This window comes from Macaca thibetana, chromosome 5 (assembly GCF_024542745.1).
Source record: "Macaca thibetana thibetana isolate TM-01 chromosome 5, ASM2454274v1, whole genome shotgun sequence".
Lineage (NCBI taxonomy): Eukaryota > Metazoa > Chordata > Mammalia > Primates > Cercopithecidae > Macaca > Macaca thibetana.
The window spans coordinates 181,822,091-181,850,044 of NC_065582.1; the positions used below are offsets into that span (position 1 = coordinate 181,822,091).

Consider the following 27,954-nt stretch of genomic DNA (forward strand, 5'->3'; position numbering starts at 1 on the left):
CAATAAATGTTGGTGGATCAATGGAAGAATTTTTTCCCAACTGGGAAATGAGGAGGGTGGAGATGAGTCTGAGATGCTGAGGGGTCCTGTCGCCTTGTGCCTGGGCTGGCTGTGCAGGGTGCCCCCGGCTGCACCACGCCCTGGGCTGGATGTTCATCCTTATGATGCCAGGGACAGATGGGTACAGCAGGTGCGGAGGTGGGTGGAGAGAAAGGGCCTTCTGAGGCCAAGACCCCAACCTCACAGTGTCCCCCTGGACGAATCCAGAAGTAATGACCCCTAGGCAGCAGCAAATGCTGCTTAGCGCCTCTTAGCAAAGAAGAGTCCAGAAGGTTCTAGCTATGATTTATCATTATTCTCCTCGCCTCACCCCTTCCATCTGCTTGCTGGAGGTTCCACACGTCAGACATTGAACAGCCCGCCTCTCACAGTGTGCGCTGCCCCCGCCACCTCCCCTGGTCAGAGGCACCCTGACATCCCTCCCTCAATGCTGACCAGAATGAGGGCTATTCTACGTCCCGTCTGCTTCCCCTAAAGCGAGCTCCTTGAGGCATAAAGAGCATCCTATGCTCTCTGAACCTGCAGAGCCCAACTCAGGGCCTGGGGATGGATGAATAGCTGGGTCACCCTGGGCTGTTGTGTGGGTTGTGCACTGCTCAAAAGTGCCTGGTCAAGGCAGCGGGTCAAGGCTGAAGTTCAGCTCACTCTGCTCACTACTCATCAAGCTGAACAGCCCAAAACTGCATGCCTTTTCTTAATTTCCAGAAAGATTGGTAGAGAGGCTAGCTGCCACCCAGGAGGGAGGGAGGGGAAGGAGAGAGAAGGGAAAAGGCAAGGGAATGTGATCTATTTTAAGTGCTCAAAATTTGTGTCCACAAACATTTAACAGTGTGCCCCCTGGGTTAAACTTCCCATTTGAAAGGGAATGAGTGTGCATTCAGCATAATAGGCTAAGTTACACAATAGTAACAAACACAATCCAGGTAAGTGCACACACTAAGGTTTATTTCTTGCTCACATTGAGTGCCCCCTGTGGGAACACTGCTCCACGTGGTCACTCGGGGATCCAGGCTGACGAAGGCTCCACCATGTTGTGGCTGCACCATCCAGTCCCTGTGGCCTTCTCCACCATCCTGAGGCTCCCTCTGTCACTTCTGTTCACTTTGAATTTATCAGTGCCGGTCACCTGCCCCTCCCTGCGCTGCACAGGCTGAGGTGTAATCTTCTGTGTGCCTGCAGGGGAGGAAAATCAGGTATTGGGAGCACTAGTCATGTCTGCACAAGGTGTCAGCTGATCCGTGATGCTCCACTGCCAGCCACATGGCTCAAAACCCAAACCTGGCTCACAGAGTGGTCTCCAAACTACAGGGACCTAGCACTCCCCTGGGAACTTGTCAACATAGGGGTTCCCACTCCCAGAAACTGGTGCAGTAGGACCAAGCTGGGAGCCCAGGTGTAACAGGCTCCCCTGGGATTCCAATGCAGTGGCCCTGGGGTGAGTGGCACTGACCACAGGGTGAAGTGCCACCTGCAGCCCCATGAGTCCTGAGGAGGTCTCCTGCCTCTTCCACCTCTCGCACTCCCCTGCCCACACCCCAAACCCCAAACCTCTCACCCCTCACCCCAGTGGGCATCGAACCATACACAGAGCTCCTCCTGGGTTTGTGAATGCCCCCTTCGTGTACCCAGAACCCCTTACCCTGGTCTCTAGGCCCATCCTTCATGCTCAGTTCCAATGTCTCCTCCTACAGGCAGTCTTCCTGGATCTGCTGATTGAAAATAATTGGCCCTTCCCCTGATCTCCAGCATGTTGTTGTTTTAGTGCTTTTTAGCCCATGTTTTCATCAGTGGCCACTGCCAGGCACCCCCTGAGGGCAGGGTGCCAGCTAGGGGTTCCCTGTGTGCAAAGTGACATGGGACACAGGAATGAGTATGATTCAGCTCCTGTCTCAAAGTGCCAGGTCCAGGGTTGCTGACACACTGGCTAAGTGGGAATTCCCTGACCATTTGCATTGTCACATCAAGGGCTCTGAGAAAGTCTGCAAATAAAAGTACAAAGCCATTGAGCCAGGCGTGGTGAGGGATGCCTGTAATCCCAGCCACTCGGGAGGCTGAGGTGGGAGGATTGAGCCCAGGAGCTGCAGTCCAGCCTGAGCAACATAGCAAGACTCTGTCTTAAAAATTTTTTTTTAATTAATTTAATTTAAAAAGCCACTGAGCTTCGTTTGATCTGATGTCTCCCAAGATTATCTTTGACTTAAGAATTCCTGGTTCACACCAGGAGGAGCAAGATGCTTCTGGGAATGTGGTTTGAGAAATGCTGTTCATGGTGAAGCCACATCTGCAAAGAGCTATTTCTATCACGGGATGCGGCCAACAGACGGAAGCCACTGAGCCCTGCTCCTCAGAAGGTGCTGGGCCCAGCAGAACTCCTGTCCTGAGTGCAGGCAGGCCTGAAGGAGCATCGGCCAGACACTGGACACGTGCACACCGCCCCTCTGTGTCCCCACAGAGATGCTTCTGCTCAGGGCTGAGGGCTCCCAGATCACAGATGTGGAAACAGGCTCCCGTGGAGCTGGCGGTGTTCAGATACGAACCTGGAACTGTGGTCTTTCCAGGATATGAGACCTGCCCTGACTATACCGCCTCCTTCATTACATCCTGCATATAGTTGGTACTCTGTAATTGCTTTCTGGACACAAGAATAAAGAAACAGGATTCAGAAACAGGGGAATGGGAAGGATACGAAGAACCTCGGGGGAGGCTGGAGTGGCTCTGGAGATGACCTGAGCTGAGAGCGGCTGGATTAAGTTGACCTGGAATCAAAGAGTTCCCTATACTCCAGGTTTTACGGTAACTGGAACAGGCTCCGAATCCCTGGAGCGCCAGGTCCAGGGTGACATCTGAGCTCAGCGAACCGAATTTTGAATCTAAAACTCGACACTTGATTCAGTTACTGGACAATATTGAAGTATGTTTGGAACAACTTCTGTCTAAGAATCTGCTTTCTCAACTGTAAATGTTACGATAGCTAAATTCAGATAAAGTATTTCCAGTAAAATTTCAGCATCTGAATTGAAATGTGTTGTAAGTAAAAAATGCATGCTTTTGTGCTCTCCAAAGAGAGTCTGAAACATGTAAAGCATCTTAATATTTTTATATTGATTGCATACTGACATAATTTTGAACATGTTGGATGAAATTATTTACACCTGTTTCTTCTTTAATGTAGCTACTAGAAAATTTATATCACATATGTGGTTCGCAGTCATAGTTTCTATTGGACAATGTCACCTTAAAGCCTATGATATTTTGATAAAACGGAAATACAGAGTTTGTGGAAATTTTATGATTGTTTTTTACTTATCTGGGCGGAGTACTTGGAATGTCCTAATTCAATCCCCTTGTTTTACAAATAGGAAACCTGAGGCCAGAGAAGGCAAGTAAGTTGCCTGGGTCACACAGCATGTGGATGGAGCTGGGCCCATAGCTTGGCACTTGCTCCAGGCAGGCTTGGAGGTGCCAGCTGCTCTAGACCAACCTAAACCAGGCTCCCCAGTCCCCCTTTTTTCAGATACGCCTTGTAGGAACACAGATCTGCAGGCCACTAGAACCAAGCAAGATGCCAACACGCTTGACACCCAACCCAGGTCAGAAGATTACCCCAGGGCAAGTAGCAAGGAGACATTGTAAGGGCTTTTCCTGGTTGGCGAAGACCACAGGCTGCTGTCCAAGGGAAGGGCCTGTAGTCCCTGACACTTGGCCCTCTGTGCACAGTGCCCAAAGCCTCACCTTCCAACTACGAAGAGAAAAATATTCCCTCTGTGAAAAGGTGGGCTGTATCCAGCAGAGGGTCTCCTGTCCAGCTCATGTTACGGCAGGAGCAATTCCTCCTCTCTGAACAGAGTGCAGCATTGTGGGGGTGGAGACCCGGCTGAGACATGTGGGCCTCCTCCCCCTGCCCGCTGCTCCATCGTGGACGTCTTCTCTCAGAGCCTCATCTTCCCATCTGTGAAATGGGCGTATGAAGCGCGGGATGAAGCCTTTTCATGAGGTTGTGAGACGGGTCCAACCATGGCAGCTGTCATGGGCTGAACTGTGTCCTCCCAAAATGTGTATGGGGAGTTCCTGGCCGGCAGTACCTCAGAATGGGAGCTTATTTGGAAATAGGGTCTTCCTGAGGTAGGCAAGCTGAAATGCAGGCAGGGCCCTACCCCAAGCTGAGTGGTGTATGAGGACAAACGGAACTTTGGACACAGACTCACTAGAGGGAGGGCAGTGTGAAGCCAAGGAGAAGGTGGGCACTCGGCTGGCACCCTGTGGCCTCCAGCCCCAGACTGCTGGCGACCATCAGAAGCTGGAGGGGTCAGGATGGGTTCTCCTCTAGAGCCTCTGGAGGGGCACAGCCCTGCTGACGCCTGGGGCTCAGACTTGTGGTCCCCAGAACTGCAGAGAAAACATTTCAATTGTCTGAAACCCGCCGCCTGTGGCCGTTGGTCCTGGCAGCCCCAGGACACGCACAGAGACACGCAGGGCAGCTCTCCTGGGGACTCCCGGCCCCAGCGTGCGGTCTTCAACTATCATCAGGCCCATATGGGTGCAACCCCCAGGATTTTTCTCCCTCTCTTCCAAGCCTCTGCCCTTGCTGGGTGGGGCAAGAGGAAATGGGGACCCTCACAGGAGGTCTCCGAGTTGGAACAGCCCCTACAGGCATCGGGTGTGGTCTACCATTTGTCACTTAACTCCATCCTCAGCCTGGAGTCCTCAGATGAGGGTTCTCTGCCCTTGCTTCCTGTCAGGGGAACCCGATAGGAGGGACACAGGCGGGCAGGTGACAAAGGAAGTGGCCATGGGTGTGTCCCAAGCCCTGTGGGTGTTGGTTTCTCTGGGCCTCCTTCTCCCACAGTCCCACAACCCCCTAAGCCCACCCGTGTGCCAAAGAGTGTCTCACGTGGCAAGCCTGGCACCCGATGGGCACACAGTGAGTCTGCTGACTGAATGAGTGAAGGCAGATGGGGTGCTGGCTGGGGCTGGGTAAGGAGTGGAAGGGCGGGCCACCCAGGTTGCAGACTGCTGGGAAGAGGGTGGGGGTTCCCAGGAGCCCCAAGCTCAGCCCAGCACTCTCCTGACCCTCACATTTCTACCCCTCAGAGCCAACCTCTGCCTGCACCCACCTGCCTGTGGGGAGCCCCTGCACAGTGTGGGCGTCCCGGGCACCACCCTGGGGTGGTCAGCTCTGCCCCGACTCCTTCTGGTGGGATTCCTGGAGGTGCTGTCTCCATTCCGACCACCCCAGTCCCCACTGGCCCTGCTGAAGCCCATCGTGGCCCCTCCAAGCACTGTCCCTTACCCTGACCTCGGGTTGCAAGATTAAGCCCAGGCTCCTGGCTGGGGTGGAGGCTGTGCCCTCCTCCAGGCCTGGCCTCTGCTGCCCTCCCTGGCCAGCTGCCTGGACTCCAGGCCTCTCAGGCTCTCACAGCGTCCGCACCTCGCCCCACAACACATGACTCATCCAGGATCGCCTCCACCACACCCTATCCCACCTCCCGCCTTTGTTCACACCATCCCTTCGGTTCAGAATATTCTTCCGGCTACCTGCCCCTCCGTCTCCCTGTAACACCAGTGTTAGCGCCTGCCCTTCCCCGCGGGAGGGCGTCACCACTCCACTCACCCAACCCTGCAACTCGGTCTCCGCTCCTGGTCTGGATCTGGCATCGCTCCTGCTGGACCCAGGCTCCTCAGAGGCTGGGACTGTTGCCGCCAGCGCTGTCCGGAATTCTGGTCTCCAGGATGGTGCCCTCATGTGCTGGGTGCCCCAGAGAGTACACTGCTTCTCCAGACACAGCTGTTCCCTTGGCCGGACTGGGCCCCCCCCCCAGGCAGGGACCCTGGAATCCACTTCTGGGCCCCCGTGCCTAGCGCGGGGCCCTGGCAGATACTCTCCAGGCTTCTGGAATTCTGAACGGCATTCCCATTTGCAAACACGAAAACAGAGGCTTGGAGTACCTGAGCCAGCTGCCCAAGGAGCCATCGCTGCTGAGGATGGAGACCAGACCCTGTGTGTCTGACCCAAGCCTGAGGGCCCCCTTTGGTTTGGGGCCCTTACGACACGGGAAGGACAGGCTGGGATCTGAAGAGGGTTCGGGTCTTCGTGGCAGAACGAAAGACCTGTGAATGGCCCCCACTCCCATCCCAGGCTTTCTTTCCCACAGCCTGCGCCCAGGGACCACCTAGATCCAGCTTGGGAGAGACCCAGGACCTTGACAGGACAGGACGCAGAGGTGGACATTCCCACAGCTTCCCTCCATGGCTCCCGGTGGGGCACAACATGCCCCGAGGGGCAGCTGAGAAGCGAAGGCGGCCAGCACGGTACTGCTAGAAGGTCTCTCATGGTTCATCACCGGTCGGGGCACCCTGTAAGCTCTGATGCCATCCAAGGGCCCTCTGTAGAAAGCACAGACACATCAGCTGGATACAAGACCCACTGAGGCCCACTCATGGATCACCAAAGGATCCGTGGGCCTCAGGCCAGGATGCCCTGGAAGGGAAAGAGGAGGCCTGGGACCCACGGTCATCTCAGGCACGAATCTGCCACGGGCCTATGGGTCAGTCTCTGGGCCTCTCGGGGCCTCCATTTCGCCATCATAAAACAAGAGCCTGAACTCCAACCCCCAAGTCCAAGGACTCTCCCTCCTGCTTCCCAGTGGGGTGGGCCTCCCTGCTGTCCTGGAAAGACCATCATTCCCACCAGCAGCCCAGGCCTGGGCACTGTGGGGACACATGTTCCTCCGCTCATGCCCCGAGGGTGGGCAGCAGGCTGGAGACAGCTCCAGGTAGAGACGGGAGGGCCTTGAACCTGTGCCCTGTGTCAAGGAGGCACCAACAGGAAACCATAAAGGGCTCAAGCTGGTTTCCAGGCAGGCAGCCCCTCTCGTCCCCAGACACTGCGGTGGGAGCGCAATCCAGGGTCTCCACCTCTCCTGACTCCTCCAAGCCCCAGCCCTGGCTCCGAGGGGCTGTGGTCAAGGACAGCGTGATGAGTATTGACCCTGCATTCGCTGGGCAATCACTCACGTTATTTTGGGTAACAGGCCTTGGGTGAAGCCAACTGAGTGGCAATTTGTAAGAAAACTAACAGATGGGCTCAGCCAGCAAGGCAGACATCCAGTGAATGCGGCTGCAGGGAGGCGTGGAACCCGCTGGAGCCGCCTGAAACCCAGGCCTTCACGCCCCGCATCTGCCCCACTGCACTTTGTCGCGGAGCAGCTGTAACGACCTTGGCTATTGTTTTCTGAGCATCTGTGACCGATGAGGAAGTGGTGGATCAGAGAGGTTGGGAGCCTTGCCCAAAGCCACACAGCCAGGGAACCCCAGTCCTCTGCGCTGGGAGTTCCTCCAGGTTGGTCTGATTCCAATGCCCGGGCTCCCTGCTCTGCACCACGCTGCCTCACAGGAGGCTGCATGCCCGGGGCCTGGGTGTGGGGGACAGGATGCACCCCACCCCTGTGTCTGAGCTCAGGGGAGATGGGGAGTCAGCCCCTGGGGCTGGGGAAGAACCAGGGCACTGGTGCCACTGAAAGGCTTTACAAGTCCTGGTTTTGGTGCTTTGTGGCCAAAGCTAACAGCATTCTCTTTTGTGAATTTTCCCCTCTGTGCAAGGCTTCCACGTTGCCTCTCAAGACATACTGTCCCTTCTGCTTTAGCAACAGAACTCTTTGAAGATAGGGGTAGCCAGAGAGACGAAAGCAGAAATCAGTGAAAGAGGCTTCTGGGCTATCTCTAAAAGCTGAGAGGAGGCCCACCTTTGCCTCTCGCCCTTCCCCTTATTCCTGAATAAAAGGGGAATGCGAGGGCTGGTGCTTCAGCAGCCATTCTGTGACCTGGAGGATGAAACCTATCCACTAAGGATGGCAAAAAAAAAAAAGCAAGATAGAAGGAGTCCCCCTGGGTTCCTGGCCACACTAGCCCGGGGCTGCCCACCTCCTGCTGTGGCCAGTGCTCTGTCAGCAGCCAAACACAGATTCTGACTGACCCAGTTTACAAAGGCCTCCTGTATTAGGGTATTGATCCTATTTCTTAAATGGAAGCCAAGTCATGGTAGCTCACCCAAGACAGAAAGTTTTTTTTGTTTCTCACAAACAAATGAGTGAAGCTGGTAAACCGTCCAGTGGGTAGGACAGCTCTGCCCCAGGTCACCAGGGACCTGGCTCCTTCTATGCAAGGCTCTGCTTTGCTCTAAGTAAACTGTCCTCACCTGACTATCACAGTCCCGTTCCAGGCAGCCAGGAATGAGAGAGTCTGAGGGTCACCCAACTTCCTGAGAAGACAAAGATCTATCCAGATGTTGCCCGCTGCACATCTCATGCCCACTGGTCAGAACCTCATCATGTGACCAGGTTGAGCTGCAAGGGAGCCTGGGAAATGTAGTCTTTAGCTAAGTGCCCAACTGAAATTCAGAAGGGTTCAATTAGTAAAAGGCAAAAGGGGAGAATGTGGCTGGGCGTGGTGGCTCACGCCTGTAATCCCAGCACTTTGGGAGGCCAAGGCGGGTGCATCACCTGAGGTCAGGAGTTCAAGACCAGCCTGACCAATATAATGAAACCCCGTCTCTACTAAAAATACAGAAATTAGCTGGGTGTGGTGGCAGGCACCTGTAATCTCAGCTACTTGGGAGGCTGAGACAGAATTGTTTGAACCCGGGAGGCAGAGGTTGCAGTGAGCCAAGATTACACCACTGCACTCCAGCCTGGGCCACAAGAGTGAAACTCCATCTCAAAAAAAAAGAGGGGGGAAGAATGGATCCCCCCTTTCCTCACCTTGAGATCAGATAAAAATGTATGAGTATTTTTAATCTTTTTATAAAGCTTTTTGATTTTGCCTTTACATCTTGAACCAGCCTGAGAGGAAGTGTGTGCCCTGAGCCGAACCATGGCCCCACCCTGCCGTCCCCTCCTGCCGATCCCTTCATGGTGTGGGAGAAACAGCTGTCCATTCCCGCCCACCACTTCTCCCTGTCTTACCCCGCCTCAAATGGGTCCTGGAGGCCTGATGTGAAGGGCACACGTCCCTGCCCTCCAGGAGCTTGCAGCCTGGCAGTGAGGGGTTGGCAGATCCTGCTACACCTCCAGGGAAGGACTCAGGGGCTGTTGGCCAGCCCTGGAGGGTAACAGCTGTGTCCAGGGCTGGGCTCTATCCACCAACAGGGCCCAGGCCCCACACAGGCTGGAGCTAGGGGAAACCTGATGGGATGAAGAGCCTGACACTCACAGAGCCTGCTCAAAACAAGGCACACATTTGCCATAATGCCAGTGAAAATATCACTGCTGGGACATTCCTGTGTGTTTATATCAAGGAGGGGTGTTAAATTTCACACCGAGGCCTGGACACCTGCGGTGGTTATGCTGTGTGCCGACTTAGCTGGGCTGTGGTGCCCGGCTGTTTGTCAAACTCCAGTCTAGATGTCGCTATGGAGGTATTTCTGAGGTGGGATTAATATCAATGTACTCTGGGGAAAGCGGATGACCGGCCACTGGATGGTGGGCCTCACCTAATCAATTGAAGGCCTGAAGCACAAACACTGAGGTTCCCAGAAGCAGCAGGAATTCCCTTCCAGGCTGCAACACAAACACTGCCTGGGCTGCCAGCCTGCTCCCCGTGGAATCTGTCCTCAACACTGCCACATCAGCTCTTGCCTGAACTTCCAGCCTGCCAACCTGCACTACAGATTTTGGGCTTGCCAGGCCACACGATCATGTGGGCCAATTTCTTTAAGTTGCATACGCACTCCCTGTCTGTCTGTCCGTCTGTCTGACTCTTCTATTGATTCTCTTTCTTTGGAGAACCCTATTTCCTAAGTACAATATAAAGAAAAACATTCAAAACATGAAGTCTAAGGCCGGGCGCGGTGGCTCAAGCCTGTAATCCCAGCACTTTGGGAGGCCGAGACGGGCGGATCACAAGGTCAGGAGATTGAGACCATCCTGGCTAACACGGCGAAACCCCGTCTCTACTAAAAACACAAAAAATTAGCCGGGCGAGGTGGCGGCGCCTGTGGTCCCAGCTACTCGGGAGGCTGAGGCAGGAGAATGGCGGGAACCCGGGAGGCGGAGCTTGCAGTGAGCTGAGATCTGGCCACTGCACTCCAGCCTGGGCGACAGAGCGAGACTCCGTCTCAAAAAAAAAAAAAAAAAAAAAAAAAAAAATGAAGTCTAAAGTAACAGTAGTAAGTCCAACATCATCCAGCACACTTCAAACTACTTTGTAGCTATAATCACAGAGAGGGATACATTCTACATCTTAAATTAAATCTGCAAATACAGAAGTGTGCAAAACAATTTCAGTGAACAATGGGAATCCTAGCACATGAGAAGCACTCAACTTCTTTCTTCCCTCACATCCTTCTTATGCACGAAACACAGGTGTCCTTATAAGTACAGTGAGTCCCCACACAGCAGACACCAGCAGTCAACCATCCCTTAGCCAAGAACAGGAGTGACGCCCATGCCCCACCTCCGCTTCCCCCAGTGCCTGGAGGCCCTCTCCCAGTGGACTCCATGCAGGTGAGCCAGGTTCCTGCTCCAGCCTCATCACAGACCAGGAAGACCCACACTGTTAGATTCAATTTACAGACCTGGATTCAAGCCTCAGCTAACTGGCCACGCAAGGCTGACCTCCACTGAGCGGCGGCAGTGAGGATGAAGCTGCTGTCTCATTCACCTGTTTATCAGTGATGATGCCTACCTCTGCAGCCCTGAGTAGTTTGCTGGGATGGCACAGCCTGAATCTTGTCCCCAAGAAGCTCACAGTCTCACAGTCTCACAAGAAAGTCAGACGACAAACAGCCATGACGTCAGGGAATGCAAGGGAGGCAATGATGGGTGGACCCGAGACTGTGGGGGGCGGAGGGCGGGGGTCTCCTAGCAGAGCCTGGGGTTCGGGGTGAGTGCCCTGGGCAGATGGCCAGCTGCCGGATGAGCCACCAAGTGCAGGAGTCCTGGCAGAGGTCCGGAAGGTTCTCTCACCTGGCACTTAGCAGGGCTTCATTCAGTGAGAGCCTCCTGGAGGCTGGTCAAGGATTCTCCCTCCAGGACACTCTGCAGCCCGGTGATGTGGCCAGGACCCTTGGAGACTCTCAGCCTGTGGTCGGGAATGTGTCTGCCCTCGCAGGTGTGAACTGGGAACGAAATGTGACCCAGAAGTCACAAAGAAAGGCTCAAGTATCTTTGAGAATGTCACCCACCGCAGCTGAGGAGGTTCATGTGGGGGCGGGAAGGGCCTGGGGAGTGTGAGAGGCTGGGAGTGAGAGCCAAACTGCCTGCTGATCCACAGAAGCCTCTGGACTTGGTCTCTGAAAGCGGGATCCAGAGGAAGCTGGAAATAGGAGGTTCCTGTAGGGGGCCGGCCTGCCCTTCACCTCCCCACTCAATGTGGTGGGGTCCCTGGGGATCTACTCCCTCCAGCCGACAGCAGCATGCTGGAAGGGAGCTTGGGGACAGATGAATGACAGGACCATAGAAAACCAAGGGGAAAAGGCCACTAGTATAGAACAAACATGTGCTCGCAGCGCACGCCCAGCTGTGCAGGCTGTTCATGGGAAGCCACCGTGAGCACTAGGACCCGTCTCAGCTCAGTCCAAGGGAGAGAGGGAGGGAAGGGTCCTGAGTGCTTTTGAGTGGCATGTGACCAAGTGAACTTCCTACCTTCCAGACAGGCCATAGGCAGTTGATAGATTCCTTTTAAAAAAGAAAGAACCGAAAAAATGTGTCAAACAATCATGGCAAAAGCGTCCTATTTAGAAAAACAGAGGCAGGTAGGAACAGAAAGAGCTGGCAGGGTTGACAGCTGTGTCCTCTGGTGGGGGTGGAAGGAAGATTCTCTTCTGGGAGTGGTTTATGCTCTTTGTAGAAGTGGAGGACACTTTAAATTGTGTGCTGAGGAGCTCTGGTACAAATAAAGACCAGGAGGAGGAGAAGAGGCGGGGCAGGGGAAGGGGAGGAAGAAGGGGGCACTAGGTCCCTGGATTTAAATAGTTTAGGCGTCTATGTAGGCATTTTTCTTTCTTAAAAAATGGGGGATTCGGGTGGTGGCTACACAGGTGTGTACATTTATCAAAATTCCTCCGATTGCACTCTTAAATTTGCACTTTTCTCCCTCAGTACATTCACCTTTTTTTTTTTTTTTCTCACTCTGTCGCCCAGGCTGGAGTGCAGAGTGCAGTGGCCAGATCTCAGCTCACTGCAAGCTCCGCCTCCCAGGTTCACGCCATTCTCCTGCCTCAGCCTCCAGAGTAGCTGGGACTACAGGCGCCCGCCACCTCGCCCGGCTAATTCTTTGTGTTTTTAGTAGAGACGGGGTTTCACCGTGTTAGCCAGGATGGTCTCGATCTCCTGACCTCGTGATCCGCCCGCCTCGGCCTCCCAAAGTGCTGGGATTACAGGCGTGAGCCACCGCGCCTAGCCATTCACCTGCCGTTTTTAAGCCGGAGGGGAGGGAGCGTTTCCATCTTCTACCGGTTATACGTTCGAATTTCGTGCCTTGGCGATGCATTGCCTGTTTAAAAAAATACATATATCGGCCGGTCGTGGTGGCTCACGCCTGTAATCCCAGCACTTTGGGAGGCCGAGGTGGGCGGATCACAAGGTCAGGAGATCGAGACCATGGTGAAACCCCGTCTCTACTAAAAATAGAAAAAATTAGCCGGGCGCAGGGGCGGGCGCCTGTAGTCCCAGCTACTCGGGAGGCTGAGGCAGGAGAATGGCGTGAACCCGGGAGGCGGAGCTTGCAGTGAGCCGAGATTGCGCCACTGCACTCCAGCCTGGGCGACAGAGCGAGACTCCGTCTCAAAAAAAAAAAAAAAAAAAAAAAAAAAATACATATATCATAGGGGGAAAACTTTATCAAAAACTCTGGTCGGGCGCAGTGGCTCAAGCCTGTAATCCCAACACTTTGGGAGGCCGAGGCAGAAGGACCACTTGAGTTTAGGAGTTCACGACGAGCCTGGGCAACATACAGCACCCCTTCTCTACAAAAAATAAAAACTAGCCGGGCGTGGTGACCGCGCCTGAAGTCCCAGCTACTCGGAGACTGAGATGGGAGGATCAGTCGAGCCCAGGAAATGGAGGCTGCAGTGAGCCCTGATCGCGCCACTGCACTCCAGCCTGGGCTACACAGCAGACCCTGTCTCAAAAACAAACTGAAACTCTGGCTTCTCCAGGTAGTCGAACTTGGGATGCCTTTTGTTTTCAGTGCTTGTATTTTCTGAATTTTTAAAATAACGAACAATCTCCTTGCGAGGAGAACTCCTTTAAACGCAGTGCAGCCACCGAGGAGGCGTCGGGGGCAGATGCGGTTGGACGCCGTCCCCACTTCCTCCCCTGCAGCCGCCTCCAGGCCGCCAGCCTCACCCAGTCGGAGCCTCAGTCCTGGAGGGTCGGGCGGCGGAGGCCTTCGCCGGGAGTGGCATTCTTTTTGCCAGTGGGACCCCCTACCCAGGTAGGAGGCAGGAAGCGGGGTCCGGGACTGCCTCCCCTTCCTCCTTCCACCTTCCCCCGCGGCTTCCCTGCTGCACCGGGCCTCCCAGGTCTCACCCCGAGTTTCTGCACCCGGCGGGGCGCGGCTTCAGGCCTCCCTCGACCTGTGGAACCCGCAGCCCAGAAGCCTCTTTGCTAGCACGCAGGGGTCTCCCAGCTTCCGGATCGTCCCGCGGTTCTGCCCTGGGTCTGAGTCTGGAGGTTCGAGAAACATCTTTGGACTTTTCTGGTTGGATTGTGTCTAAATCGTGCATTTTGCGCGGCAGGGGACTCGAGGTCTTTGAGGATCCCAAACTGCCGCAGCCCCTCCCTCCCTCCCCCTCTCCTTGCCCCTGCCCCTGCCCAGGGAAGTGCGCTCCTCCAGGGTCATCCACAGGCGCAGTGCCGAGCCCCCGCCCCACTTCCAGAAGCCGCGTCTCTACGGGCCAGTGGGTCCTGAGAGAACAGGGCTTCGGGCGCTCGGGGAGAGGCGGCGGAGGAGGGGTGAAGCCGAGGGGTGGCTTTTAACGAAAAAGAAGTTGAAGCATCAGCTAAGCCATTAGGGCTAATGCGATGTACTGTAAGACGGGGATCAATGCCGGGCCTCGGGGAGCGGCGTGGGGGAGGGGGCAGCAGGCCGACCGACCCCCAGCCGGGCGAGGCCCCCGCCCATTTGGGGGAAATGGATTTTCGCGATTTAAGAAACAAACCCAAATCAAATGAGCGAGGCCCGGATGTGCTGACGCTGCGGTTCCGCGCGCGGAGCTGGAGCCCCAGAGCGCTCTGGGAAGGGCGCAGCGGCGACCACGAAATGGCTTGAGAAACTGAAGCGGAGAGGTCTGGAGAAGCAGAAAGAGATGCCGACAGGCAGAGAAAGAGCGAGACGGACACACCGAGGGGTTAGGTGGCAAAAGGAAGCAGCCTCAGGAAATTTTCGCAGAAGAGGACGGCGCGGCTGGGGATGCGCTTCTGGGCCAGGGGCGGCAAGACTCCCAGGACCCCCCAGGACCCCAAGACCCAGGCGTCTATTTGAGCTCCTTTGAGTCCGGCAGGAGACCTAAGTCCATGCAGGACAGAGAGGCCCCGACCCCTACCTTGACCAGTCCCCTCGCCGGGACGTCAGGCGGGGAGTGCCCCCTGAGCGCAGGGCCCCGGGCGTCCGGGCCCTTGCTTCTGGCGGCCGGGAGAGGTTGGCACCATGACACGCACACATACACCAATGCCCCGGGCCCGCTAGGGACGCTGAGCTCCAGCAAGGAAAAGCGAAGGTCCTGAAGTCGGTCCTGAGTGCATTCCTCCGCTGGGCCCCGCCGAGAATGAAACTCTCGGAGGATCGCCACTGGGAGGTCCTTGGGGGACACTGGGGTGGGCGAGCTTCCTCAAAGACTCGGTTTCCACTGGGCCCTCCCATTCCCTCCTCTCTTTGTCACGCGGAGCAGGGCGGGGAGGGAATAATCCCTCTGGTTCCTGGGGCACCCGTTGTGCTGGGGTGCGCCCTCCTGGCTGGACCCACCCCTTGCTGGGTGCAGGAGCAGTGGGGAGGAAGGAGGCCGGTGGCTTTGGCTTCTGAGTAGCCCACCTCTGCCTCTCCTGGGGCCACATTGGGCTTATCTGTAAAATGGGCACAGGTGAGATGGGGTTGGCCAAGGTCTCTTTTAGCAGGCTAAGGGTCTGCTGGGGAGGCGGGTTCACTCCAAGGCTGGCACCCCCCCATCCCACACCTCTTGACAGTGCCACCCTCCAGGATGTGAGGAACCCTAGGCAAATATGGGGGACTCCTGTCTATATAAACAGTTTTAGTCACCCCAAATTCAGCATGTCAGCACCATCCCGTTAGCGCGATCTCTCCAGTCCCGACTGACAGCCCTCCTGAAACCTGGGCCTTACAGGTCTAAGCTGGCTTGGCGCTTCCACCCCAGTCCCAGAAAAGGCCTGCGGGACTTAGAAAATTCCAAAAAATAAAAGGCACTCCACAGTATGGGGCCCTCTTGAGATGCAGCCTGGGGGCACAAGGGTACCGTCTCTGAGACCCCCATGTAGAGAGCCCGCTGGAAGAGGGAGAGGAGGCTTGAAGTGGCGACGGTGCGGGACCTCCGGGGCTGACACCCTCCCCCACTCACCCAGACCAGGGGCTGAGCTGGGCTCAGCATCCTCACCTCCTCGCCCTGTCATTGCCCCCATGGAGAAATCGGGACAGAGCCTCTGCCTTTTCTACACACGTGCGTGGTCTGTGTGACGTGGAGTCGCACTGGTACCGAATGGGGACATACCCTCGCCCCTTTGTCATCATGGAAATACCATGGAACAAGACGGGCTGATGAGCTCCCGGCCCGAAGAAAGCTTCCAGGGGAGGCGGAAGGGCCATTAGTCATTCCAGAGCAGGCGCGGGCAGTGACCCACGGCTCTGGGCCTGGGTCTGTGTCCATCTCTGGATACCCAGTTCCCGCGACCAACCGTGTGGTTGGGAGCAAGGAGGCACAACTGCCCGTGGTGGGAGTGGAGGGCTTGGGTCCCCATTAGGGACGTAGCAACCGGCAGAGCCCCAACGGGGCGGACTGCGGTGCAGACAGCGCGGACTGCGCCAGGGGCGCAGCGGAGTTCGTGGAGCGCCGTTGCGCACGCGTCCGCGGGCCAGCAGGGCCCTGGTGCCTGGACACCCCTGGGTGCGCGCGGCGTGGCTGCCCTGGTGCCCCAGTGAGCGCATGACTGCGCGCCGAACGGAAGTGGGGGCGTCCCCTGACCTTTCCTATGCCCGGGGCCAAGACAGCTGGGACCGATATAATGCAGGGGTCCGGGTACAGGCTGAGGGGACCGACCCGTGCGTAGAGCGCCTCGGAGGTGCTGCGGGTTTTGGTGGGTGCTGAGTGGGAACACGGAAGGCTATGTACACAGCAGCAAGCCACGAACCCTCGCTCCCGTCATTACATCGCGCCGCCTTCACCCCTGCTACGATGACCACTCCCCAGATGGGCAAGACGAGCTCAGAGAGGTGAAGTTACTTTCCCAAAGCCACACCGGGCCAGTGTAGGCACTGTACCGTCCAGGAATCTAACCCTTCCCGACGAAAAGTGGGGAGGGAAGGTCTCGACGCGAAGGGGCCAGGCGGCAGAGAGACACGCGTCCCCCGCCACGGGCTAAGACGCAAGGCGGCCCGCCTTGTCTCCACTTGCGCGCCTCGAACTTCGCTCCGCTCTAGCCTTCGGGTTAACACCGCTTCCTAGAAGCCTAACGAGGCCCGGGCGGGTCAGACGCCTCCCTTCTCCACAGCCCCAGGCCCTGCCCGCAGCTTGAGCTCAACGCCCTTCTCGGGTTGGCGGTGGGAAGACCGGACAGATCCGCTTTGCAGAGCCCGAGGCGGGAAGGGACCGGGTAGGGGAGGGGAGCGAGAAGGGGCGAGGTGAGAACCGAGGGGCGGGGCCGAAGGCTGAGCCAGACATCCAGACGCCAGAGAGACGCCAGGTGAGCCGGGCGGGGGCGGGCGGGGGCTCGGGCGCCAGCGGGCAGGGCGGGGGAGGGGGCGGGGCCGGAACCGCGGGGAGGGGGCGGGGCGCCCCGGAGGGCAGCGAGCCGGGAAGGTCCCAGGCGGCCAGAGACTGGGAAGAGGAGGGGCCGCGCCGCGTCCGCGGGGTCCCGGGCACAGCGGAGCTGGCGCCACTGCCCGGGTTCCACTCCATCTAGCTCCGGCAGCCCCGCGGGCCCGGGCGCCGCTGCTTTCCTCTACCTGCTGGGAAGCGCAGGCCGGGCAGGGATGAGCCTGGCAACAGGGCCCCAGCGGGGCAGGGAGGGCCCGGACCAGAAGCCGCGGCAGCGACTTCCCACTGCCCGACCGGGCGACGCGGGGCACCGGAGGGTCGGGCAGGTTGGGATCAGAGTGCCGGTGCGCCCCGGAGTCCGCGCCTCCCGCGTCATATGCCAAGAAGCCTCTCCGCAAAGAAATAAACACGCCCGGTCTCCCCGACCCCGACTCGGGCCGGTCGGAAGTAGGGAGAATCACGCCCGGGAAAGGAGGGATAGGGAACCACTGGAGAGCCGCGGCCACCAGGGCAGACGCACGCGCGGGCGGGATCCTCGAGCATCGAGAGGAGAGACCAGCAGAGGAGCATCGGGAGAAGAGAGGCAAAGGGGACCGCGGAGCAGCGCAGGCGGAGCCCCGTGGACACGGCCGAGGCTGCACTTCAGGACTGTCCGCCAGGCGCCCTCCCTGGCGGTTGGCGAAACCCGAGGAGGCCCACAGCTCTGGCCTGGGGCGCCGTTGTTCCAGGGACCTCTGCGCCGCTTCCTGGCGGCTCTCTGGACCCTTAGAGCCCCGGGATCCAGGGCCCCAACCTCTTGCCAAGCGGGACGCACCTTTCGCGTGGATCGGGCGCTGCAGACCAGGCACGCCAAGTGCGTCAAGGAAGTGCCCGGAAACCAAAGACACGCACCCGGGACCAAGAGGAGGCAGCTGCGCGCAACCTCCCAAACCCTGCAGCGAAGTCGGAACCGCGTCCGCGTTGGTGACTCGGGCCGGGAGGCGGCGCCAAGGATCCGTCAGCCCTTCTCCGTCCTCCCTGGTCTGTCCTTGGCGCGGTCTGAGGCCCCCCCCGTCGGAGGAGACGCCCCGGCGCCAGATGCCCTGGGTGGGGGAACCCAGAGTGGGCACCAGGACCAGTGGAGAAGAGGCAGAGGCCGGGAAAGCTGCGTGGAAAAGAGGAAGGGTTAAGACTGAAATCGTTCTACAGATAGCACATTAATGGGTTTAAATGCGAACATTCTAGCTAAGCAGAAAAACAATTTTAAAAGCAGAGTGCAGGCTGGACCAAAGTGAGACCCCGATTGGGCGGAAATAAACCTGCAACCAAAACAGCCCCCAGGCAGAGATTCAGCCGCTCGGAGCACATACCCCTAATGTTTCTTGGTAGTCACTTTTTGAAACATTTTATTATGGAAATTTTCAAATATAAAACAAAATCGAGGGAGCCTTCAAGTGAATTCCCATGTACCCACCCCTATCCCACAGTTCTTAACCCCTGACCAATCTAGTTCCCTCTGTTGGCCTCTTTTTATTTTTATTAACTTATTTTTGTTGCCTTATTATAAAGCAAACACAGACACATTTTCACTGGGGAATAAAATGCATTTTCACTGATAATAACTTTCTTAAAAATAACAATACGGCTTAAGTCACAATTCTCAGTAAATCCACACTCAAAAGCAGTTGGCTTTTGATGTTGAACGTGCAGACGGATTTCCATTTGAACTTTGCTGCAATGTCCAGATAATAAAAAGCACTATTACTTTTGTAATAAGAAAGAAAATCTCAGCCCCACGGCTCCCAAAGCTGGCGAGGGCCGTTTGCTCCCCAGGCGGTGAGGCTGGCTCCTCCATCACTTCGCTGTTCTCGGGGCCCTCTTGGCGCCTGGTCCTGTGTGTCCTTCCGTGCATGACACGCAGAGCTTAGCTCTGTGAGAACAGGGCTGTCCCCTCTCGGCCCACCTGTGAAGGGGTGTCCACCTCTCCGTTTCCCTGCAGGGCAGCCATTCATTGGGTGATCCGCCCTGGGGACCTGGGGATCGGCGGGTCCAGTAGACACTTTTGGCGAACGAATTTCCGGCGGCTGCGACCTCACTTCCTAGCGGGACCCTGGATAGGCATGCCCACTCTGGCTACCAGAGGGGCAGGGGGGCCAAAGGGTATGAAGCATATGAGTGCACAGGCGGGGAGGAACAGCAGCAGCACCGCAGGAGGGCACCGGGGAGCCTCAGTGCCACCCTGCCCCAGAATTCCTGCCCCTCGTAGAACCCCGGTTTCCCTTTCCAACCAGTTGCAAGTGGGGCGGAAGGCCACGAAAGACTCTTGGGGGTGACGCACTGGCAGAAAGGGAACGAAACCCACCCGGCCTCTCCCACCTCCATCGTGCTGCTCACCCCGCCAGGGTCCAGCGCCTTCTGCCTCCGCCCAGCTGGGTTGCCTTCGGAGTGGGCTCAGAGCCAAGGATCTGGGAAGCCTCCCTGCACGTGGATGGGTAAGGGCACTGGGCACCCCTCCCCTGCACCTGATGAGGAGGATCTTCTTATGGTGCTCCTGGCTGAATGGGAGTCGATGGGCAGCGGAGTCCCATGAGGGCTCGGAGTGCAAAGGCCAAGCTGGGTGGAGCGCAGGGGGAATCGACACCTCCAAGGGCAGTGCCTGGGTATCTGTCTGTCTCTCATTGTGGCTTTGGAGGAAGCTGGGAGGACAGAGCCCCGGTTGCTGCCTGCACTCTCGGTCAAGGGCCTGGAGTGGCCAAGGGCGGTGCCACCACCTGGGGGAAATGGGGCAGGCCCAGTTCGGCCTCCAGGATTCCAGCAGCTCTGATCCCTGTGGAATTTGAGCTAGGCTAAGAATCTCTGCTCAATAGTCAGTTCCCAAGGACAGGGCCCTTAAGCCCAGACAGCACATCCCCCATGCCCAAACACCACCGTAGTGGCCTTTCCTGGTGCTCCAGGTATGGACTTTGCCTTCGGAGGTCCCAGATGCCCAACACTGGCGGGGGACGGGGAGCTGATTTCCTACCTCTCAGGCCAGCTCCAGTGGGGATTCAGCTTTTGTAGTCCTAGAGCACTGAGAGGCCCAGAGGAGGTGGGTCACCCTCCAGTCCCACTACAGCGTGGGCCCTGGGAGCTGGGGAGGGATGTCCTGCTGGCCTCACTCAAATCACAGAAGGCCCAGCATTTACAAATTACAGACCCCAGTCCTCACCATAGGCGTGCGGTGGGAAAACCAAGGCCTGGAGAAGAGAAGGAGCACGACTACAGTCATGGGGAAGTCGGATTGGGTCCAGCAAAGGAGTGTGTCCAGGATGTCCAGAGCCTGCTGCACCCAGTGGTGCTCGGGGCTATGCAACTGGAAGCCCTGAGCAGCTCGGGGTGGCTGGAATCCAGCCTCTGGTGCAGAGAGGGTGAGGTGGTGGGTGGAACCCGCGAGGCGGGAGGGCACATGGCGCATGTGGTGGAGACAGATCGAAGCCATTCATCTTCTGCCAGCGGTGGAGCCAACGCGCACGCCCGAGGTGCACCCGCGATCGATGGCCCTGGAGCTTAGGACTCAGAGGGGCCAGGCTTACCCCCAGTCTGGTCCTGTGCACCCTCCAGGGCTCCGTGGGCTCCGAGTCCTATACTGCTTCTCTCTGGTTTGTTCTGCCTTTGGTGCCAGCCCCAAGACGCCAGAGCCCCACGGATAACAGGGCAGAGCCAGGTTCCCTGAGCCCAGTTGGCCTAATCCAGCTTTGTTCTCTCTTACAGTGTTCCAGGCCCCAGCCCTTCCCTGAGCTCGGGAACGGTCGCCTCCTCCCACGCCGGCTCCCTCATGGCTCCCTCCTTCCCACCAGGGTGAGCCCTGAGCCGCGGCCCATAAGACTCTCTCCAACCCAATTTTTAACTAATTCTATTGAAAGACACATCCACTCTCTCCGAATCTGCCCTGCATTTGAACTGTGTAGACCCTGCACCCTCTGATGCTGGCTGCCAAGACTAAGCTTGGTGACCGGTTCCATGGTTCCCCAGTAGCCAGAGTGGTCGATCAAAAACCAGCACCCATAGGGCCCTCACCCTTCCAGCTTCCTGGTGGCCCGGAGTCAGGTAGCTCCCGGAGTGGTTATGGCCACCTGTGAAGGGCTCCAGTGCTGACTGATCCACCTGTAAGGGGATTTGCCCGCAGACCTTGGCACCACCACTGTGCTCAGTGGTGCCCTGCAGTTGCCATGCGACCTTGGGACCACACCCACGTCGGTCAGAAGCAGTCAGATAAAACAGTTGCATCACAGCGATAACCTCTTTAGCCTGAGCTCCAATGACCCCCTTCAAATAGGGGGAGGAGGCAGGCAACCTCATGGTGCAAGTGCCCGAGACGTTGCCAGTCCCGAGCAGCATTGCCATTGGGAAGGCCGAGGTGGTGCCACGGGTGTACAGTCCCTGGACTTCAAAAGGAGAGGCTGCTGCTGCTGCTTCTACTTGCCAGGCCTATGTGGGGCTCCGGTGTCGGAGGCTGTGCCTTGGCCCCTTTCCTGGACTCAGTGATGTGTCCGATGACTGGGTGAGGCCAGCACAAAAGTGACAGAAGCCCAGAAGGTGAGGGTCCCAGAAGCCTGAGTCAGGGGTGCAAGGCCTAGAGGGCCCAGTGGGGAGAGGAGTCGGAAGGGGCAGGGGGTTTGGACTTTGCCTGAGTAGCCACGAGGGGCCTCTTGTAACACCCCTTGCCCCTCATGGCCGCAGCCAGGAGCTTTCATTTCATTTTATTGAGGCCTCACCTGAGGCCCTCCCAGATGAAACCGAGTGAGAATGGACTTCCTGCTTTAGCCAGGCAAGCAGTTGGGGGGCAACCCCAAAGCAGGGTGGGAGCCCAGACACAATTCTGGGAAGGGCTGGAGGAGGCCCAAGCAGCAACAAGCCTGCAGGATGGGGACTGGCTTTTGGGGGAGGGCTGCTTCGAGGCCAAGGATGGCCGCCCCCTCTAAGAATCTCTCAAAATGCCCACCCTGTCATGACGCAGGGCCTGGAACCCACAGGTGTGGACCTGAGGGCCCAGAGGCTGAAGGAGGCCCCTTGGGCTTGCCGGAACCCTGGCCTTACAGTAAGGAACCAACTGATGGGCCAGGGTGGTGGCGGGGACTTGGAGGACATGATTCTGGATCAGGAGCTGGATGGTAGAGACACACAGATGCACGGACCCCAGACCCACCACACTGTGTCCTCCACCATCTGGCACTACCTTGATTGCCCCAGGCCCAGCGTATGGCCTGGCTACTGCCCATCTCACCTGGGGAGTGTCCGCACCCAAGTGAAGCAGGGGAGGGGGATGGGTTTTCTTAGGGGCTCAATTCTGCCATGGAAGTGACCTTTTCAGACCCGAACAATGTCTTTCTCCTGAGCTCAAACACACACCAGTGTCCCTCCCCCACCCAAGGCAGGGCCCAAAAGCAGCCAGCTTGGGGCTGACAGAGGTGGGGTGGCCCCAGTGGCCCAGAACAGGGAACAAGCTCTCCTCCACAGCCCATCACCATCAGCCGTGAACAGCTTTGCCCACCGCGTGAGTCCTCCAGCCGACCAGAGACTGCAGGCCAGGAGGAAGGCCCGAGGCAAGAGCACAGTGGCCTGACCTTGAGTGCCACGGCTTTGTTTTGGCCCAAAGAAAAATTCCATGCGAGATAGGAAAGGGCTGTGCACACGGGGCGCCACACAGCGGAGCCGCTGTGACAAATGCCAGCGGCCTTCGGTCGGCCTCTGCCTTCACCTGCTCCTGCCTTTCGGTTTCAGTCAAGGCTCTAGAACTTCGGACACACCACTGTCACTTACTTCTCCCTACTCCCAGCTGCTGGCCCTTCCCTGTGGTGTGTCATAGAAGAGGGGCACAGCGCCCACCACCTCCGGCTAGGGTCTGTCTGACCCACCTGCACCTGGCCCAGCCCTGGGCTCCAGGTGTCCCCAGTCAGCACTGAAAGGTGCTCCCAGGAGGGACGGCACCTACCGCAGCTTCAGCTGTCCCTGCCCTCGTGATCACAAAGCAGTGAAACTGTCCAGAAAAATGTCCCTTTTTATTCCATACGCAAATAAGTAGATTCATTTAAAAAAACCACCCAGAGGCCGCCACATTTGCAGCGCGCCCCAGCCTGCCTGCTCCTGGAAGGGAAGATGGGCCCACAGGTCCAGGTCCTTTCTCCACCAGCACCCGCGGGAGGGGCAGCGCAGCCCTCCGCCCGCCTGCTGTCTGGGTCCCAGGAAAAGGACGTTTAGTGTTGGGGGCAGTCTGTGGGGACAGTCACCGCGCAGCCTTGGACAGCCGGTTCCGAGTTTTCCTTTGCTGTGCTGGGCTTGGCCTCAGGGCAGCTGCCCCGGGTGGCCGTGGCCGACCGCTCCTTGCTGAGGCCGGGGGTGGCCGTGGCTGCGCAGCCCAGTCTCTGCATTGCTTCCTGTTTGAGTGGGGATCCAGCCTGGCAACTGGGTGGGGCGTCCCATTACATTCTAGAGGCGCTCCCCACAGGGGCTGAGGCCCGCGCCCGGCCTCGGCCTGCGCTCCCGAGGTGTCTAGAAGGCCGCAGGAGCGGCCATCCCTCCCCTTAACGCCCCCTGCGCCCCGTGCCTGCCGCTGGATCGCGCGTCCACACAGGTCCACAGGGTCGCGGGGAGAGGACCCGGCGGGCGGGGCTCACACCAGGCCGGGCATCTGCGCCCGCAGAAAGGGCACGGAGGCGGCGGCCGGGAAGGCGGCCAGCGGGTAGGCGAGGGCCCCAGAGAAGCCGAGCAGCGGTGGGGGCGGCGCGGGCGCGGCGGGAGCCAGTGGGAAGGGCAGGGTGGCCGGGGGCCCGGCGGCGGCCGCGGCAGGGGGACTTTCGTGGTAGAGCACGGGCACGCGGACCAGGCGCTGCGCTCCCGGCGGGGACAGGCTGGCCGCCTCCAACTCGGCCGCCAGCTGCCGCTTCCACTTGTTGCGGCGGTTCTGGAACCAGATCTTAACCTGCGTCTCGGTAAGCTGCAGGGAGGCGGCCAGGCCGGCACGCTCTGCGCTGCTCAGGTAGCGCTTCAGGTCGAAGGTGGACTCCAGCTGGAAGACCTGGCTGCGGGAGAAGACTGTGCGCGTCTTCTTCTTTCGGCCGCCGCCCACGCCAACGCCGCCGCGTGTCTCCCCCGCCGCCACAGGGACCTCGGCCAGCTCCGACGCCTCTTCCGCGCCGGCCGCCGGGCCCCGCGCCGCCAGCTCCGCTGCCTCCCGCTGCACCGCTCCCGGCCCGGGGCCTCGCGACCAGGCGCCCTCAGCACGGCCCATCTCCTCGCCCGTCTCCGGTGAGTCCCGGTCGCTGGCTGCAGGGGAGAGAGGGGCACCACCGTTGGTTCTAGGGCGTTGATTACCAGACTCAGTCACCGAGGCCAGCCGTCCCCACCTTGAGGTCGCCTACAGCCACAAGCAGGGAGACTTTCCAGCACAGGGCTGGGCACCCAGCAGCTCTGGGGATGCACACAGAGGCAGAACCATAGGAGGCAGCCCAGAGACCAGGGAGCAGCTCCAAACCAACACCCCACAACACACACACAAACACAAACGCACACCCATGCCAGAGGACAACGAAGGATGCAGAGCAAAGAAAAGAAACAAAAATACTACACACGAAAAGCAGGCTGACCCCAGTGAGCACTTCCCACTCCCAGCTGCACCACGGGTGGCCTGGAAAAACACACAAATCTCCCGCAGAAGCCCCTGGACAAGAGGAAAGATGTCCTTCCGAGAAATGTACACACCGAAAAATAAGCACGGACACCCCTTGCCACCTGGCACCCAGACCCACGCCAAGGCCCCCAGACAGAGGAAAGAAGAGCTCGCAGGCCTCTTCCCGCGCCCTCTGCCCGCTTGCACAGAAACATTCCATAGTAGGAGGACAAAACAATGCAAAGGATCCCCAAAAGAGAACTCCCATCAGGTGAGGCCGTCACCCCCACACCGCATATTCCTGTAGCCCTGACCCAGTGCCCACAAGGCAAGTCCACACCAGCCACAATCATGCTCAAAGGGAACACGGGCACATGCCACTCCAAGCAACATGCAGCAGCTGAGCCCTGCCCCAAACACCTTCTAGACTGGAGGTTCAGCCTCATGGGTTTGGGGGTAGAGAAGCTCACAGGGGGTGTCTGAGTTCATGTTCCAAGTACCAAGCTCCTCTACTCATCTCCCAGAAACAAGAAGAGACCCACAGGGCTGGCAAGGGATGATGTCAGGTTACAGATGCCAGCTGGGACCCAGAAGTGCTTGCCCAGACTGAAGAAGGCAGCCGCCTCCCACTGCAGGGCTCCAGAGGAGGCTGACTCGGACCCGCTGCTTTTCTGCCTTGGTCTGGAGCCTCCCGTGCAAAGGGCAGGCCCTGGTTGACAGGTGAGAGGTGGAGGCAGAGTTTGGCCTAGCCCTGGGCCCTTGGAACGCTGTGCACTCTGCCGGGTGTGTGCTTGCAGTGTATTTGCAGCATTTGCACACTCATGCACGGGGAGCACACACTGGTGGGCTTCTGTGCGTGGTTCCAGCTCTGTGCCTTGTGCCCAAGGAGTGTGCGCATCCCACTCATGCCCGTGGCCAGTCCCCATGCTGTGTGCCCTCACGGCGCCCACAGAGGAGTCAGGTAGCAGGTTGTGGTGCATGCTACTAGATCTGGGGAGTCCCTGCCTACCCGCAATACCCCAAACTCACAGAGGCCATGTGCTGTCACAAGGCACTAGGCTGACTTGTCAGCTCTGGTGAGGAAGCGGGACCCTAACCCGCATGGCACGAAATAAGCGGGAGCCACCTCTGCAGAGGTGCAGGGGTGCCACCTGGGCTGCAGGAGGGGATGCTGTCCAGGGATGAGCAGATAACAAATTTCACCCTGAGAAGCCCTTTCCAGAGTCTCCCCCAGAAGGGCACTAGACAGAGTCGCTTGATTTCTGGGAAACCACGGAGGCCCTGCTCTAGTCCACGTGAAGGGGGTGGGGGCCTGGACTTCCTGAGTGTGAGTGTTGCGATGTGGGTCCTTTTGCAAGGGGACACTCCACGACATGGAAAGGGTTGTCTAATGAGTGAGTGGGGGTCATAGGCCACTTACTCCCCAGCACACACTGATATTCACACAGAGGACAGCATGGATCCCAGAGCCAGAGCCTGCAGAGGGACCACGTCCTCAGCCGGCCTCAAGGTCCGAAGGCTGTGTTAGGGGTGGGGGGCTGGCTAAACCAGGGCTTGGGAGGTTGGACTGGCTTGCCTGGCCTTCCTCCCAGGGGTCTTCCTAAAGGGCAGGTCCAAAAGGGAGGCAGTGACCCTGGAACCCTGGGGAGGGGAAGCAGAACTAACGGGTCAGATACCCAAGCAAGGGAGCAGAGGGGTTTTGGGGTTGAGAAGTCCCCAGCCCCAGTCTCGAGCCCTCAGCAGGGAACAAAGGCAGGGAGGGGGAGGGGCAGAAAAAGAAGAGAGAGGGGTTGGACTGGGGGCTTCAGAACAGGCTCCCTTCCTGCCTGGCACAGCCCGCGCCCCTCAAGGACTAAGAGGGAGGCCCAGGCCCCTGCCCCAGGCTGTCTGCAGCGGGCACAGGGGAAACGGGAGTCTGCGGGGGCACAGCTGCTGTGTTAAAAGGCTCCCCTCCCCAGCCCCACCCCCACAACATTGCGCTCTCTGCTCAATGCCTCCGTTTATTTTTCCACGTCTGACGCTACTTTGTCTCCCTTTCCCTCCATCTCTTCCTTCTCTTTTATCTCTCAGATCACCCTTGGGGTTCTTTTTCCTGCATTTTCCCTTCCCCCCACCCCACTCTCTCTCTCGAAGCACATTCCTTTCTTTCTCCATCCTCCCATTTTCTTTTTCAGCCTTTTTCACCTTCTCCTATATCTTTCCCTGTCCTCTTTCACTCTCCTTTCTCTTTTCTTTGGCCGCCTGTTGTCCCCTGTGCCCAGCCTCCCTGGGACCGGAGGAGCCCCGCAATGGGTGAAGCTATGGCCTGCAAAACCTCCTCGTTGGCGGAGCTCCTGCCCCAGAGGGTGGGCCTCCAAACCAGCCCAACCAGGGCTCCGTGGGGGCCCCACACGGCCCAGACGCCGTTCCACAGAAGGGCGAGAATGGCCCAGAACGGGCGGCGGCAAGCCCGAAGTCCCCGAGCAAATGCTCAGGGAGGAAGTCGGGCCCCGCCGCCTGGCCCACCCCTCCTCGCGCCCTCACTCACTGTCAGGACTGAGGCCGCCTCCGTAGCCACCGTGCGCCCGTGGGTACCAGCGCGCTGCGCCTCCGCAGCCCAGAGCGAAGGGCGGACCGGGACCGGGGGGCGGACGAGGACCGAGGCCCAGCGCGCCCGGCCCGAGCAGCGCCCGGGCCCGCGCCTCCCCGCCCGGCCCGGTGACCGCGAGCAACTGTCGCCGCCGCTGTAGCCGTCGCCGCCGCGCCTGCTCGGCGTCCTCGTCCTCGGGGTCGTCGTCGTCCTCCTCCTCGTCCTCCCGGCCGCCGTCGCCCTGGGCCGCGCGCCCTGCGCCCTTGGCCTCGGCTGCCAGCAGGTTCTCGATGAGGAAGGAGGAGGCGCGGGCCGGCGTGGCGCGCCCGGGCTCCGTCAGCTCGTCAGGCATCGCGGCCGCGGGCTTCTCGGGCTCGGCCGGGTGCTCGGGCCCCGCTGGGGATGGTGGCGCGCGGCTCCCGGGCGCACGCGCGGGCCAGCCCTGGAGCTGCTACCCGGAGCGCTGGCGTCGGGCCCCGCCGGGCAGGCGGCTGCCTCCGCGCCGGGCTGGGCTGGGCCTGGAGCGAGTGCGCGCCGACAGCCGATCGGGCAGCCGCCTGGCTCGCCTTTCAGGTCGCCGTCCTGGTCGCCGCCGGGGCGGCCTCACTGGGGGCGGGGAGGGGGAGGGGCCAGCAGGGGCGGGGGGGGTCGCGGGCTAGGCCGGGAGGGCGGCCCGCTGAGCCCCGAGGACGCTGCGCGGGCCCCGAGCGCCGCTGCTGC

The 27,954-nt window shown here is 58.9% G+C and overlaps 2 protein-coding genes across 5 annotated transcripts in view; one reads left to right on the top strand and one right to left on the bottom strand.

Annotated features, from left to right (window-relative positions):
• Nucleotides 1-27,954, top strand: part of LRPAP1 (LDL receptor related protein associated protein 1) — a 768,843-nt gene that overhangs the window by 283,748 nt on the left and 457,141 nt on the right. The window lies entirely within an intron of this gene.
• HMX1 (H6 family homeobox 1) lies at nucleotides 988-27,805 on the bottom strand. 2 transcript variants are annotated; one of them, XM_050792192.1, is made up of 2 exons: nucleotides 27,193-27,805; nucleotides 988-1,233 (listed from the first exon to the last, which is right to left on the bottom strand). In XM_050792192.1, exons 1-2 carry the CDS (start codon nucleotides 27,584-27,586, stop codon nucleotides 1,055-1,057), a joined length of 573 nt encoding a protein of 190 aa, XP_050648149.1. In that variant the 5' UTR covers nucleotides 27,587-27,805; the 3' UTR covers nucleotides 988-1,054. The 2 variants fall into 2 exon arrangements, with proteins under 2 accessions (XP_050648149.1, XP_050648148.1); XM_050792191.1 differs by lacking the exon at nucleotides 988-1,233 and adding an exon at nucleotides 23,040-24,322.